Source organism: Equus przewalskii, chromosome 1 (genome assembly GCF_037783145.1).
Source record: "Equus przewalskii isolate Varuska chromosome 1, EquPr2, whole genome shotgun sequence".
NCBI classification, from domain to species: domain Eukaryota; kingdom Metazoa; phylum Chordata; class Mammalia; order Perissodactyla; family Equidae; genus Equus; species Equus przewalskii.
This window is the reverse complement of record NC_091831.1, coordinates 140,430,989-140,446,732: the sequence shown is the minus strand read 5'-3', so window position 1 is coordinate 140,446,732 and position 15,744 is coordinate 140,430,989. Positions and strand designations below refer to the sequence as shown.

Sequence of the window (15,744 nt, the reverse complement as noted above, 5' to 3'; positions counted from 1 at the left end):
CAACCTCATCATCATCACCAGTACCACCACCATTATCGTTACATCCTCCTAAGCCTGGGCTCCCCTCCATGAACAAGAACATTTGTGGGGAGGGAAAGAACAGAGGGCACACTTGCCCCAACGTTCATCCATTCATTCATCTAAGGGCCTTCTATGCGTCAGACACTGTCATCGAGCCAGGACAATGGATGGGACTAAACAAAGGCCCTACCCTTCTGGAGCATGTTTGCATTTTAGCTTGGGGAGAGAGGCAGGAATGAGCAGACTAGCAACTTGTAAACTAATGACACAATTTAAGTACGTGATCAGTGCTCTGAAGAAAACAGTGAGCAACAGAGCAGGAGCACCTTGCCGGCCAAGACTCCCTTAAGAAGCCTGCTTGTTAGACTTTCCCGGGTAATGCAACCTCAAGGTTACCCCACCTGATGAGACCGCAGGGGCACCTGTCCCCTAGGAATGTCCAAAACAGTCTTTCAGGCTATCAGGAAAAAAGATAAGAACTTCCATATATATTTCAACAAAAAGTTAAAAGTTAAGGTTAGTAATGTTTAATCCGCAGATTGTCTTTACTACACATGTGTACACACATACACATACACGCATATATGTACATATACATGCATACACTTACATAAATACAAACATAAATATATATAACATATTTTATATATATATATATGGGAAGGTTTTCTTTTTGCAAGTAAGAAACATACTCAAAAAGTTTGGGACTGCCAGACTAAACATTGTTATGGTCAAGGAAATGAGCGTGCCCCATGCGTCACCAAGACTTGGGCACAGAATGGAGAAGGAGACTTTGTGCGTAACAGTGTCTCTGTGCCATACAATGACACCCACTAACATGTATGGTCTCCTTACATATGCCAAGCACTATGCTGAGCACTATACATACATCATCTCAGGCAGTCTTCAAAAAATCCAATGAGCTGTGACTATTTCAGCACCAATCTACAGAGGAGGAAACAGGCTTAGAGCAGTTGCAAGGGTGACCCATAAAAGCCATGTTTCACAGAGTCCTGTGCTCTCCCGAATGGTATGTGTTTCCCAGGAAATAAGTCAGAAACAAGGAGTCCCTAGATTGCCTCCTGGTGAACTAACTCACTGACCCTCAGAGAACATTCTTCATCTGGTGAAGACCTCTCTAAACCAGAGCAGAGTGAAGGGCACGCGCTAACTCCATCAGCCTGAGCAGTCATTTTCAGCCCTTTCGATCTAGAGAGAGCGTCCACAGGGTTTGTCAAGGGAGTTTCATTTGCCGTCTAGACCTCAGGAACACAGGCAGAAGCCAGGCAAGGTTTCAGGCTTCAGTCTCCCCCCAGGCCAATCTGCCTGACAGCGTCAGAAATGTTCTGTTTTCCACCCTCTGGCCTTGGGTTAGCTGTTCTAGAGCAAGTAAATGGCCTATGAATAGTAATTTATCTACAAAGAACTCATTTTGGACAATTATCAAGGGAACAAATTAAATTTCCCTCTGAGATTAATTTAATCACACTAATTTTTTTTTCTCCGGGGTGTTTAGATGCATAAAACTTACAAAGACTTTTGAATAGCTCCAGGTAAAATGTTAACTTTTATTTTGTGACATCTGAAAAAGGGCTGAAAATATCCCTAAAATCATAAAGAGAGAGACCTAGCATATGCCTCCTCCAGAGAGATAAGAGGTGAAATAAAAGGAAGACTTACAAAAAAGAACAGAAAAGAAATGGAAGGTTGTGTTTCCGAGGGCCCTTCATGGGGCATCCCTAATGAGTTGTTTGCCTTCTATTTCTGCTTTGCCGAAGCTCTTCTGCGCCTCCGCCCTGTAGATCTGCCATCTGCTGGGGTGCAGGCCCTCAGCCTTGGTCCACTGGCCCGTCTCACTCTAGGGTTTCAGAGACCTTGGACAACCAGAGTGGCCATTTCTTTGAGTTGATGCGAGTCTGGCCTGCTCAGTCCTGTTTCCTGAACTACAAGGGCATCTTTGGACAACTTCGTGCATACGAGCTGCTTTGTTTATTAAGACTAAAAATTAGACCATGTTGTACAGTCTGGGAACGAGGCCAAATTTCAGGCAGGACCTCCACATTTATGATAATAACAAAGGCACAATGGAAAAGTCCGGTTAATGAGGAAAGGCACAAATAAAGAATTTCCCAAAGGGCCAAGGGGTTATTATAACACACTACAAACAGTCTAATCCTTCCTAGGACTGTACCTCTTACACTAGGGCTCTACACAAATAACACCAGCTCTGGGGTAACTATGCAATTTTCTCCTGAATCCCTAGGGATCAGATGAGAAGTGTGTGCAGCGATGAGTTCCCCTCCTCTGCAGGGTGCTGGGGCAACTGGGACCCCCAGCAAACTCCTGGCGGTGTCCTCCTGCAACATTCCTAGCCTCCCCTGGTCTCCAGCCCATTCTCATCCAGGCTGGGGCGATAAATCTAAGTTTAGACAAATCCACACCACTTGGCTTTGTGATTATGTTTAAGTGGTTTTTGTTTGGGAGTTAGAAGTATCGACAGGGAAGAACAAAGATCTGGTTGGGAAAAAGGGAAAGAAAAATTCTTCCCCTGGAGTAGGGGAAGAGAGAGGCTTCAAAAGCATCTATGGGGCCAGCCGAGTGGTGAAGCGGTTAACTTTGCACATTCCGCTTTGGTGGCCTGGGGTTCACTGGTTCAGATCCCAGGTACAGACCTACGCACCGCTTATCAGGCTACGCTGTGGCAGGAGTCCCACATAAAACAGAGGAAGATGAGGACTGATGTTAGCTCAGGGCCAGTCTTCCTCAACAAAAAGAAGAGGATTGGCAGCAGATTTTAGCTCAGGGCTAATCTTCCTCAAAAAGAAAAAAAGCATCCTCTGTCATTAAAACATAACAGCAATAAAAATAATTTATAAATAAATGGAAATGTCAATCTTTTATTTTCTGTGATCACCTCGTACATAGAGGGTTTAATGAATTTTCACCAAATTTGGAACTTTTGCTTAGGATAGTCTGAGTTAAAAAAAAAAAAGTGTACTCTAAATTCGCTTCAGGAAACTGGCAATGGGGCTCCCAAAAAAGTACAAGTAGGCAGTTGTCTTCTGTAGGAGCTGACCAGAGATTCGAGAAGAAACTCATACGAGTGCTGAGAAGGCAAGAGCCCCACGATGTGAACAGGGAAAATGCAGTGGCTTCAGATGTGAGTCTCCAGTCCAAACTCACTGGACAGATGCTCTAAGTTGCTGAACTGATTTGCAACTAAGCTGCTTCTCACAGGAACACTTCTAAGTACCAGACTCCACGGCAAGCTACAGTGGGCATTCATTTGTTTAATAGTTAATGACCCACCCGAGTATCAGTGGGGAGGCCAGCTAGGAATTGCAAAACAGTGCCCCAAGCTGCTTTGTAACAAAGCAGACCAGATCCTTTCCCCTGTTACCTGAGTGAATAAATGAATGAATGAATGAGGGGCTCCTGGCTGCAGCGCCCACACCTTCTCCACCACCTCATCCCACTTCCATTATATCCCTCTTCCCAGCGCATGCCTCGTCCACATCCCTCCTCCTGATTCCCTCCAGCCGGAATAAGCGTTCCAAAACAAAGTTCATCCAGACTCCTCTGCAAGTGTGTCGGTTTTCAGGAGGAAGAAGCCAGAGAGGTTGGTGCATTTGGCAGAAAAGAATCGGGAGGCATTTCATGAGAATAGAAGACTGTGCTCTGTGTCCCTCCCACTGAGAGTCACAAGTGGCACTAGAAATGGGACAAGAGATTTGAAGCAGGTGGAGGAGGCAAAACCTAGGGGGTCTGATTGTAGCATGTGGTCTGACACCTTTTTGAGAAACTGGTTTTCCCAAAATGGTTATTGTTTATATTATAACGACAAAGCATTTCAAACCCATTTTAGATGCTCTCTTCCCACAATAGTCCTTCCCGGTGAAATGATTTGCCTAGACTCTCAGTAAGGAAAGTGACACCCAGGAAATCTGAAAACATGTGCATAGGCCAAGCCAGAATCACGGTCTATGGCACCCCCTGGGCTTCTAGGAAGTTTTCTGACTCCAGACTTGAAGAAAAGCCCCTCCTGGACTGTGGCTTAGCTCCTTGAAGGCAGGTACCAATGAGTCCTGTCCACCTCTATGTACCTCACCCCTGCATCAGGTGCACGGCAATTCCTCAGTAATCGCTGTTCTTCATAATTTATCTTGTAATAATACTTTTTCACTTTTAATTAAACAGTTGTGGTTGTTAAATAAATGCAAGAATAAATGAACAAATAAGAAGTCAACTATAGCAATGATTCAGAGAAGCCCTCTCCCCAAAAATTATAGAGCTGGCAATGGGCTAGACATGGGTAGGGAACGAAGGCAACTACAGATGCATCAATTCCAGGCCAGCTCTTTGTGTCAAACACTGTTCTCTGGCTTCTGTCCTCCGTTATAACTCAAATACCCAAGGGAGGATAACACATTAATTCCTAACACTTCAATGTGAGGAGGATTTCCTTCCTGATGGGAAAGATCTTGGAAACAGGAAAGCATCAGGCAACTCAGTAGCCTTGGTAAGGAAGATATGGGGAGGAAAGCTGGAAGGCAGAAGGTGTGGCATAGTCCATCCATACACAGCTTCAACTGAAAGCACTTCACTTACCATCAGCATGTAACTGAGGAAGGGTCTTATCACAGCACAGTGCTGATAGCATCTACACCAGCCACACCTTGAATTCAAACTGGATTTTGTATTTATGAAGAAGCCCCACAGTTTCCCAAAAATGCCATCGAAATATGCCAAGTTTCTGTTGCAAAAGTGCAACATAAAATACTTTCAACATGTGCCCTCTTACTCATGACATACACAACTATTTTGACAGGACTAATTGTAAAGAAGAAGGAAGAGGAAGAGGCAGAACAGAAAAAGGAGAGACATTTAAAAGGCATGTATTACCAATATGAACAACTTTAAGAAAAGGATTCACCTCTTTTTAGAAAATTGTCTTCCTTACCCAGATGCAGTGAAAAATGCTAATTATAAGTCTAATCTCACACATTTGCCTACCATACTTAATTTTACAATGTCTAATACTGTTATTTCATTTATGCATATAAAAGAATCTCAAAATCCCCAGGGGACAGCAAACTCCTGAAGAGCTATGACCTTACTTTATACTTTAAGTCTCTAAAATATTTAACTAAGTGATAAACACTTACTAATTACTCGATACAAGGCTGATAAACCCAATTGGAAAAAAATACAAAATACTAAAACATGGGGGAAAAGCAATTCCATTTATCAAAACAAAACATGAGCTAATATAATTGTTAATAATCCACAACACAAACCAGTAATTTCCAGTACATAACCTAGACAACTACTTTTACCAAAATAAGATAGGCACTAGCATAAATGTAGATTTTTCACATTTTCTTAGCACATCTTCATGCAGTTTATTATCTTTCCCATATCAGAGAGCAAGAGATAAAGAAAAAAATCAAACATTCCTTTAGCTTATTTTCTCACCTAGAAAAGTCTGAACAATGCTTTCTCTGCAAAACATTATGAAGAAGTTCCGCCCATTTGTGCTTCTAACCTCAAAAATGTCTTGCTGAGAACAATGGCGTTTTTGTGGCATTTGGCCTACAAAAGTGTTTAAAATATCGTAACATGGGACTAAGTGGTTTCCAAGAATCATAGAACCATGACTTGAGAAGGAATCTTCCAAGTTCACTTATTCATTCCATCCTTCTGCTTCCATATAGAAGTCATCTAAACCAGCTCTGCAATAGATTGTTTGAAAGGCTTTCTACTTATTAAAATAGAGAGCTATAATATAACATATTTAAACAAAAGTTGGGTTCGTAGCAAAGACAGTTCATTATAGAAATTGGAAACTAGTGAAGTCAACAAGATGTAATGATTAATGGCCCAATGGCAACCTCTATGGAGCTATCTAGTGATAAGGCACATGGCTGTGTCGTCAACTGTGTTGTGCTCAATATTTTAATTAATAACTTACATCATGATTCTTAATCCTGGTTTCTCATTAGAATCACCTGAAAAACTTTAAAAAAATACCAGTGCCTGGACTCCACTTCTAGAGCTTCTGATTCAATTGGCCCATTGGATTAGATATCAATGAAGATGCAGAAGACATGCTCAGTAAGCCCACATGTGACACAATAATGAAAAGGATAGTTTAATGACAGAGTAAGTGCCTGTCGTGTGCCAAGTTCTATAATAAGCAAGATACAGAGTCAATGTGACTCAGTTCTTGTCATTAACAATGAAAATGATATTAATATGAGATTAATAGGAGTCAGCAATCACGAAGAAGCTAGTGCAAGCTCAGGCCGCATTAATAATTCTTCTACTTCAAGCTGGTCAAATAACTTCTAGAATATTCTGTTTGACTTTGGAGCAACCCATTTAAGAAGTGATAGGAAAGCTGAAGAAAGGTGACTGGAGATGATTGTTCTGGATTTTAGTCTACCGAGTGAACCCAAGTTTGATATTTTAAATACAAATATCAGAAGGGTTGTCACAGAAACAGGAGACACATTTGCTCTGCTTTGGGCTCAGGAGAAAAGCTAAACCAATGGATAATAAAGCAAGAGAAGATCCATTTGGCTCAACTGATGGAAAAACTCTCTAATAATCAAAACTATCCAAAGATAGAAAAGGCTGTTTTCAGAACTGGTGAGTTTCCCTCCTCTAGAGGGATATAAACACAGACTGGATATGTCGCCAATGAGAATTCTGCAGAGAAAAGTGGATGGGAAAGCTTTAAAAGATAATTCTACACGGAGATTCTGCAATGAACTTAAGCTAACTTCCTTACTGCACCAGAGAAGTCAGTCAGGTTTTTCCTTTTGTATGAAATAACTCTTCTTCCCTGCGCTTTTGGACTGTTGGTGCACAATGATGTAACCATCTGCAACATGTCTAGATTGCACCTGGACAGCCATAGCTGTAACGACAGGACTTTGACGCACAGCAAACTTGACAATCAAGGAGCGCACGTGAAATCCCAGACCATTAGGGCTCCTAGAGATGTCCAGACAGGGCGTCGGCAGCTAGAGATTTAGATCACCAATCTAGATGCAAGAATCTGATTGCTGTCTTCTGCTTAATTCCTCCAAGAACAGTCTCTCATTATTCAAGCCAGAACATTCTTACAAAGATGTACACACATTCTTAGAACTACAACCTTACCTACATGCACACATTCATGCAACATGCAACACACATACATTTCTACATATATATAGCCCCTAACCAATGGCCTAAGCCCATTTTTAAAGTATCTTCAAGTTTAACTTTAACGCCTAAATAGCTTACTTTTGTAAGAAAATGCACAGAAAGTCAGATATAAAATACAACAGCAATCTGAGCACTGGTTTTATAATAGTGGGCATGAATTCGAGACTACATTTTTAACACGAATGATTTGATTAATCTTTCAACTACAAAATGTAAAATATGATAGTTACCGTCTTTTAATATGATTCACAGAACCAAACTCTTTGGTCCAGGAAAGAAAATTACAAAACAAGATTAAAAACCACTTTCAGACCGCTGGGGTTGGTGGTTTTTCCGTTAACTTCTCAACTGTTACTGAACTTGCCCAATTTTATCCACGTGGGTGATTTATGGATTACTTTCATAAACCATTTGCCAACAAACGAAACTGCATTGGAGAGCTGTCTCCACACAGGAAGTTGCTTTTCTTCCTGCTCCATGTTTTTATGTTTTCATTTCTCAGTCTTAGTTTAAATCTATTCCACTATAGTTAGGCTATAACAGAGCTCCAAAATTCTAACATCAAAATTGGCTTATCTTAAGTCTGCTAATTCCAATTGCATATTGCCTGTCAACTTTTTAATTTCATATCATTGCAAGGAAGAAAGTAAAATAAGTAAATAAACCAAATCTGTGTGGCTTTACTTGAAATTTACTTCACAAAGCCAATGGAATGGAACTAGTTTATGAGGATGCTGAAATTATCTCTAGCTTGGAACAGGTAAATAACAAACACTTCAGAGGTTTAGAGTTTAACTGGATTCTCTAACTACCTTAATGTGCCATTTTTGAGCATTTAAGAAGAGAAATTGAGAGGCTAAAATAAAAGATTAAAATAGATCAACCAAACTAAGGAAACAAGGAATTGGACAAATGCTTAGCTAAAGAATAACACTATTTAAATAAATCAGATGTCAAAAAGATAAAATATTTATACTTTTAAACTCTTGAAGCCAGAATGAAAATGTATCTGAGAGATGTCCAAAAATTATCTTTTCTCCTGAGAGTAAATTATTTATAAAGGAAAAATGAAAACCTCTGTCATATAGAACGTGGAATAATTTACACAGATAGTAACAGCACGCAAAACAGAAGGCATTTTCTATGTTTGCTAAAAAGCCTCTGTTACTATGGTAACGCCCCAATACAAAAACGCAACAATCAACAACCAGAAACCCATAACAAATACAAGTTACTGGCACTTTTCACAACTAATTCCAATGTGTCACCCTGCTTGTCATCATCTGTCCTCTTCAGTTGGTGCATAAATTGCTCCGGTTATTGGGCCTGTTGATGAGCCTCTACAGCATGTTGGCAGTGCAACCATGCTGCTCACGAAGAAAAGAAAGAGAAACCCAAATTTTCCATCAGGTTGGGAATTAAAGCAGCAATGGGATATGTCCCAACATGTTGATATCCCAAGTATCTCCCAGAGAAAATATTTAGAGTTGTACCTTTCCATCGCTTTATATACCTGGATAGCCAAAATATGTGAGAATCCAAAAATGCTTTACTTCATTTCAGTGAGTCTGAAAGCTCTTATACTATTTCTCTCCCTTTTATTGCAGACTCTTAATTGAGTGGGCTGTACCCACGACCTTCCTTTTTGTATGTTTCTCTTCCTGCCCTCTGACTTGCAAATCCCAACTTTGAAAACAAAAAATAAAACTGCTTTCTTCAGGTCCTCCAAGTGCTTCCTTCTGATTTAAACATGTTTTTCCTCCGTTCTTAACCTCGTGAGCACCAGGCATCAGATGTGGTTACCCACCCTGTTTCCTGAGAGGCTCCTTTCCCTGTCTACTCTTTGTTCTCCTCGATCCTTGCTGCTCTCTGCTCCTTCCTGGGATCCCTCCCTCCTCCTCTCTAACTAACCCTGAGTTTCCACCCCGACACCCCATAGTCCAGCTACCCCTCCTTAACAAGTTCTACTTTTCTCCCGGCTTTAAATATCTCCTTCCAAGGGATATCCCTAAACTATGGCTTTAACTCCACCCAAGTTACAGTCTGTATGAATCTGGGTATTTCCCTGTGGATATCCAATCCATTTCATATGGAGGGCAAATAAAATCCTTTTCACTTTGTGACTCCTCAGCTCCTGAGAGTCTATTACCTCATATTCAAACTCTTTTCTTTTTTTTAAAGATTGGCACCTGAGCTAAAAACTTTTGCCAATCTTCCTTTTCTTTTTTCTGCTTTTTCTCCCTAAATCCCCCCAGTACATAGCTGTATATTTTAGTTGTGGGTCCTTCTAGTTGTGGCATGTGGGACACCACCTCAACATGGCCTGATGAGCGGTGCCATGTCCACACCCAGGATCCGAACCGGCGAAACCCTGGGCTGCTGCAGCAGAGCGCACAAACTTAACCACTCAGTCACGGGGCCTGCCCCAACACCCTCTTCCTAATAACCCCAGGAGCACTCAACACCTTGCCAGTCTCAGCAGATAGGGCCTTCTAGCACACATTTAGGGGTCCCCTCTGCCCATTCCAGCTTCCTCATGTATTTTCATCCCTTTGAGCTTTATATTCTTTTTGTTCATTGCCTCAAATCCTCTTTGGAAAGCAAATAAGTCAACAAACACACACAGATTGCTAGGCATAGAGCAGGCATATTGTGAATATACTAAATGTTGGAAATCATTTTTATTTCTGTAAAAAAAGAGACAACGAATCATCGATTCACCCACATACACAGGAACATGCAGTTTTACTGTTACACCAGTCTGGTCTCAGAGACACATGGACACATTACTATAATGTGAGCCTAAAGAGATCCAGTGACCATCCAAGCTCACACACTCAGAATGATGGTGGACCATATTTTTCTACTCCACACTTAACCACTTATTCTAAGTTAAGAGAAATGAGAAATGATTGCGGAAACATACAAAGCCCCATTTAAACGGATAGGAGACAAATGGAAGGGCTTCATGTTGAAGGGAGTCTTGGTGATGTCCTTGTAGCACTGACGGCTGAGAGTCGGCCATTTTGTCACACTGAATGAACACTCTTTGAAAAACCCAAATGGTCATTGTTCAACCAAGCACAAAAACCACGAGAGCAACCACAGATTCCATGTAACAACCATGATAGCAACAAGGCATTTTAAAATTCTAGGAATAAATTAAGGTGTTAGAATCATAATTTTTAGTTGGAAGGCTTTCTTTACAAGCATGCAAAACTATTTGGTTAAATTTTCACTGACTTATATAAGCATGTGCACTTCCAGAATGGGATCAATAATTCAACTCTTGGAAAAAATCCTCTAGAAATTTCCCATCTACCTTTGTGCATGAAAAACATTCAAATATAAAGTGTCCAGCTTTATTAAAGTTTCTGAGTTTGAGGCAGGATAACTTTCTTGTCACACAAATAAATTCATCTCCCTTCTCAAATTCTGTTAAGATCAAGAAAATTGAACGAGGACAGTGCACACCTTTGCCTATGTGAGAAAGAGAGAGAATCTGAACCAGAGGGAAAACCAGTGTTTTCCAACATCATTTCCTTATTTTCAAATCAAGTCAGAATTAGCCATAATTAATCTAACACTTTTTCTGACAGTTTTTGACATCAACAAATTTTAATGCAACTGTAGCTGTTTTCACTGCTTCTACCATCACTTTGAACTCCTTTTAGCAGGGATCATGAGTCTGGCTGTTTGGCTCGCTCTCACCATTTTCCTAACATTTTTAACATCAATATATTTTAATACAACAACTGTTTTCATTACTTCCATTATTCATTCCTATTATTAACCACGAAAACTTCGAACGCCTTTCTAATGAGAATAATAATTCTCCCACTTGGCTCGCTCTCCCTCCACTCTCCAGTCCCACTTTGTTTTACACATCTGGGCACTCAGAAATCCCTCTTGTAATTTTGTTTCCCACCTTCCAGTTTTTACAATATCATGTCTAATTTACCAATTAACTTCACTTAGAATCATTAACTTTGTCTTTTGTTTATATTCTAAGCCCTTTATCTCTTAAAAGCACTTTTGATCACTTTTGAAGCCTGTGCTATGACCTATAATGTGCTTTGAAGCTTTAGGCTTTGTTGATAAATTAAGGTTCTCTAGGTATTGAAATATCTCCCTTTAGCCTTCAAAGAGAAAAGTTTGCTTGGCCAGGCTTAATGCTTGTGGAGATCACATCATTTATCTGAGCTTTGTGTAAATTTTTCTCCCAAGTTCTCATTTACAACTGCTAAGGGTAAGATTTAAGGTCATTCTTAGCCTCATATTTGTAAAATTTCGTATCTCCTTTATCTGCCTTTGCCTGCAGAGTATAAAAACTTTACCAGTAAGTATATGAGGGAAGGAGAAGAGATTTGGGGATTTTGTTTGTTTGTTTGTTGTTTGTTTTTCAGTATTGGTCAAAAGAGGAGCCTGGAATCATGGAAAAAACAGGCTTTGGAATCTGGCCAATCTGAAGTACAATTTAACTCTGCCACCTATTAGCTGTGTGATCTTAGACAAGTGACTAAATGAAGCCCCAGTACATCTCACTGGGTTTTGTGGAACATTAGCAATATGCACAAAGCACCTGGTACAAAGCTGGACTCACCACTGTAAGAATGGGAGCCATTGGCCAGCTGTGTGACCTTGAGCAAGCACTTAAGTGAGATCTCTGTGCCTCAGTGTTTTCGTCTGTAAAAGTGAGATAATAAAAGCGCTCTCTTTGCAGAATCATTGTGAGATTAAATAAGTTTAATATAGTCAAGTGCTTAGAACCATGCCTTTCATATGGCAAGCACTATATGTGTGTTAGCTATTACTATTATCATCACTACTTCATTGTTACTGTTATCCCTGTTAACCATGCATCTGTCAACATCCATGCTGAGAGTATAAGCAAAATTTCCTGAACTCATCAAATGCTTTGCACAGAGAGGGTAATCAATAAGTATCTCACTGAATTATTATCATTTCCATATGACTTATATGGCGGGGCGGGGCCGGGGGCAGTCTGTACTACCGCAATCATTTACACTGTCAGTCTTCTTGTTTTGGGTGCATTTGCTTCTTTACTATCGCATCATCTGCATAATTTGTCAGCAACTTCCACACCTTCAGTATCTCAGATTTGCTCATTTTTTTGCCACGATACTTTTTGCAAAAACTTTACAACTTTAGCCAATTTCTCAGTATCTTCCTAACATTATTATCACCAATATCTTACTTTATTCAGGGCTTTACAGGGAATCTAAAATTCATTGTGAGTACTTGCCCACAGCCAAGGGTTTAAGAGAAAAATCCATATAAAAGGTTTAGCACAGGGCTCAGTACATAGTAAGCGTCTAATACATATTAGCTAGTCTTACTGTTATCAGATATTTTACATAAATTATCTCATTTCATCCTTTAGTAGACAATCCTGTGAGGAAAATTCCCCATTTCGCAGATGAAATAACTGATGCTCAGAGAAATAAAGAAATCAAGATCACAAGTTAGCAAGCAAGAGAGAGAAAAAGGATTCAAACTATGGTCTATCTTATCCCAAAACACTCTTTCCACTACATTTGAGGGGCCTTCACCATTTCTCCTTTCATCTTTTTAATAATAAATTTTGCTTTATTCCCATTTTCTTTTCAGCCTTTAGGTGGGAATATTACTTCTTCAAGTATTATAAGCATTCTCCCTGTGATCTCTTGGGGGTCTCTTTAAATCCACTTCCATTTGGGGTAATATCCTTTAAAGCTGGGCAAGACTGAGCAAGAGACCTCAGGATTCTGCCTTTCTTAAAAGGATATTCTATATAGGAAGTGGTTTAAAAGGCTTAAAGTCAGATATAATTTCAAATCCCATCTCTACATAGACTAGCTCATAGAGTCGTTGGGTGTTATTCCACTTCAATCCTTGCAACAACTCCATAAAATAAATACTTTTATTATTCCCAATTTGTAGCTAAATAGACAAGGGCTGAGAATGGCCCCACAGTACAGTGTATGACCAGCCATCCTGTTGAGAGTTCCCAAATCAAGACGCCACCAGCCAGGTCTAGTAGGGACCCATGCTCCTTCTAGGAGGGCCTGGCTCAACGCTCTGAGCCACAGTACTGGTCACTAGACCTGGGATACCTGTGCCCATCTCTGCTCTGCACCTTCTGTTTCTCAAGGCTTGTTGTCATTCTTGATTTGGCCAGCCCATAATGGGTTTCATTTTTTCCTTAATATGTTTTAACTCAGAGACAAAGCTGCCTTATTCGATCTGCTGTGGCTGTGGAATACTGTTCTACTGCCTTATCGTTTTTAGGAAACCCAAAAGAAAACAGCCACAGCCACACATCGGTGTGCTTTTGTTCACTATCAGGCACGCTCAACAGAAAGCTATCTCTGTATCATTGGCATGCTATCACTTTTAAAAGGAAGAAAGATCTGAAGCAATCGTGGCAAATTGTTAACATCTATTCAATCTGGATGGTGTGCACACAGGTGTCATCTTGTTTCCTATACTTTTCTGTAGGTTTGAAAAATTTCATAGTTAACGTAAAAATAAGTGTAAACAGAAAAGACTGTATCATCTTACAAAATGCAAATAGGATATAGCTTCCTTATCGAGCTATCACTCCCAGAATGAAAATACTTGTTACAGGTTGGGAAACAAGTAAATGCAGCTAAGTATTTAAATGCATAATTACCACATAGTAGATGACTTATTATTGTTTTATCCCCAAGGTCTTAACATATACACATATCTACTCCTCTTATTTGGGGTTTGATGGTCAAGGCTTTCAAAGGTCATCCTCTATAGCTAAGGAGTAGCTGTAGAAAGGAAAGACATGGGGCCAAGTCTGGTCATCACCAGAGGGGCTAAATGACTAGACGTCAGGAGGCTGCACAGAGTGGCAATAGTCACCGTGGGGAATTATAGTCCCTCTGGCTCTCAGGCTAAGAAGCACGTTCATCAGCCTCCCGAGAGCGATTCCTTCTCTCAAGAGCAGACTTACTTTAACCAAGCTTACAAGACTGATGAAGAAAATCAGAGTGCCACTGTATTATTTTACATTGAGGAATCAGTCACAGAGACAGCGTACTGACTCTCTGTAGGGAACCTTACGTTGAAAATCAAATTATAGTCACAAGTTTACATGATTAACATAGCATGAGAAAAGAGGAGTTGTTAGCTACCTCTGTTGAATATTTAATAGTATCAAGCTATGATAGCCCACTGCATCCATCTCCATATATATGGGAAAGACCTGCCAATAAGAACAAAAGGCTAAACATCACCCATTGGGCAAAACTCTCTCTCATCTTTCTAGTGCCTGGATGAACACTGCCAAAGCATGCCCCATAACTCTCACAATTCTATGCCTTAATAGTCGTCAAACCCCTCTTTGAATTGAGACTTTCTTTCATTAAGTGTGCTGGTACACTCAATCTTCTAACGGTCTTATAGGCCAGATGTCACCTACAGAATCAGTTCGACCAGTTATCTTTCTTAGAGCTTATAAAAGACTCCACGTAGCAATTTAGGTTGAGTCATAGAAAAATGAGATCTTTATGAGGCCTCATGATATAACTCACAAAGTTGTTCACCAACGTATCCCAAGTTCCTAGAATGGTACCAGTTACTTAGTAGACACTCAATAAATATTTCTTATGTAAAAAAAAAAACTCATCTTTTAAAAATGTAATTCAGTACAAGATTAAAGCCCGCACGTTTTAACTAATGATTCTCACTGCTCACTTGATAAATACAATCATCCAGGACCTGGGAACTTTCTCCTCTATATACTTTTCCACATTCAGCCTGAGTTGCTTAGAGAAAATCCCTCGAATGCCATTCATCACCCATCAGCCACTATCACCACTTCTATCACCAAGTACTACCATAGAGGCCCGTTTTCACACTATTCCTATGTGTTCTAGTGCCCAAATAGGCACCAAAGTGAATGAAACATCAATTCTTGAGAAAGAAGATATTTCATTTTCTTCCCATACTAGTAAGCATACCAACCACTCTTAGTGCAGGAGAGAAATAAGTGTATAAACATTACTAAAATCTGTATATATGGAAACATATGGCACCTTGCTCTTAAAATGGGCCAATAAAGAAAGTTTTTAGTGAAGTCACAAAGCTCTAGAAGCCATTAATCTTACTGTCTTTAAGGTAAGACCGACCCCAGCATGTGTGTGCTGTGTGTTTTACTCACTGCGTACTGGAACTTTTCATTATATTCACGGTCATTGGCTTTCACTTTCCGTTCCACTTCTAAAGAGAAGGAGAAATTAGGTATGAAATTAAATTTTCAACTCAAAGAAACATATAACTCATTAAACTAACATCACTTAGGTTACTCTGATTGTCACCAAGGTTGCAAGAATTCTTTCCTTTGAAATTTGAAGGGCATTGGTCTTTTCCAGCCTAAATGTCGGAACGTGTGTTGGAAAGTGCCAAAATGGAAAGCTGAAAAGTTTCTTATTGTCTTTCTGATGCCAGCCATAAAGCAAAACATTATGTGTCCCC

General features: G+C 40.0%; 1 protein-coding gene across 11 annotated transcripts in view; it reads right to left on the bottom strand.

The window, feature by feature from the left end:
* ATP8B4 (ATPase phospholipid transporting 8B4 (putative)) overlaps positions 1-15,744 on the bottom strand; it is a 216,324-nt gene that overhangs the window by 161,414 nt on the left and 39,166 nt on the right. For 10 of the 11 annotated variants that reach the window (XR_011528524.1, XM_070580607.1, XM_008534847.2 and 7 more), the window contains one exon: positions 15,431-15,489. Coding sequence is in view for 9 of the 11 variants with exons in the window: in XM_070580607.1 (XP_070436708.1) it covers positions 15,431-15,489 (59 nt within the window). In the remaining 2 variants the exon portion in view is untranslated. Of the gene's footprint in view, positions 1-8,729; positions 9,006-15,430; positions 15,490-15,744 lie in introns of those variants that run through there. The other variant, XM_070580647.1, reaches the window with a different exon arrangement.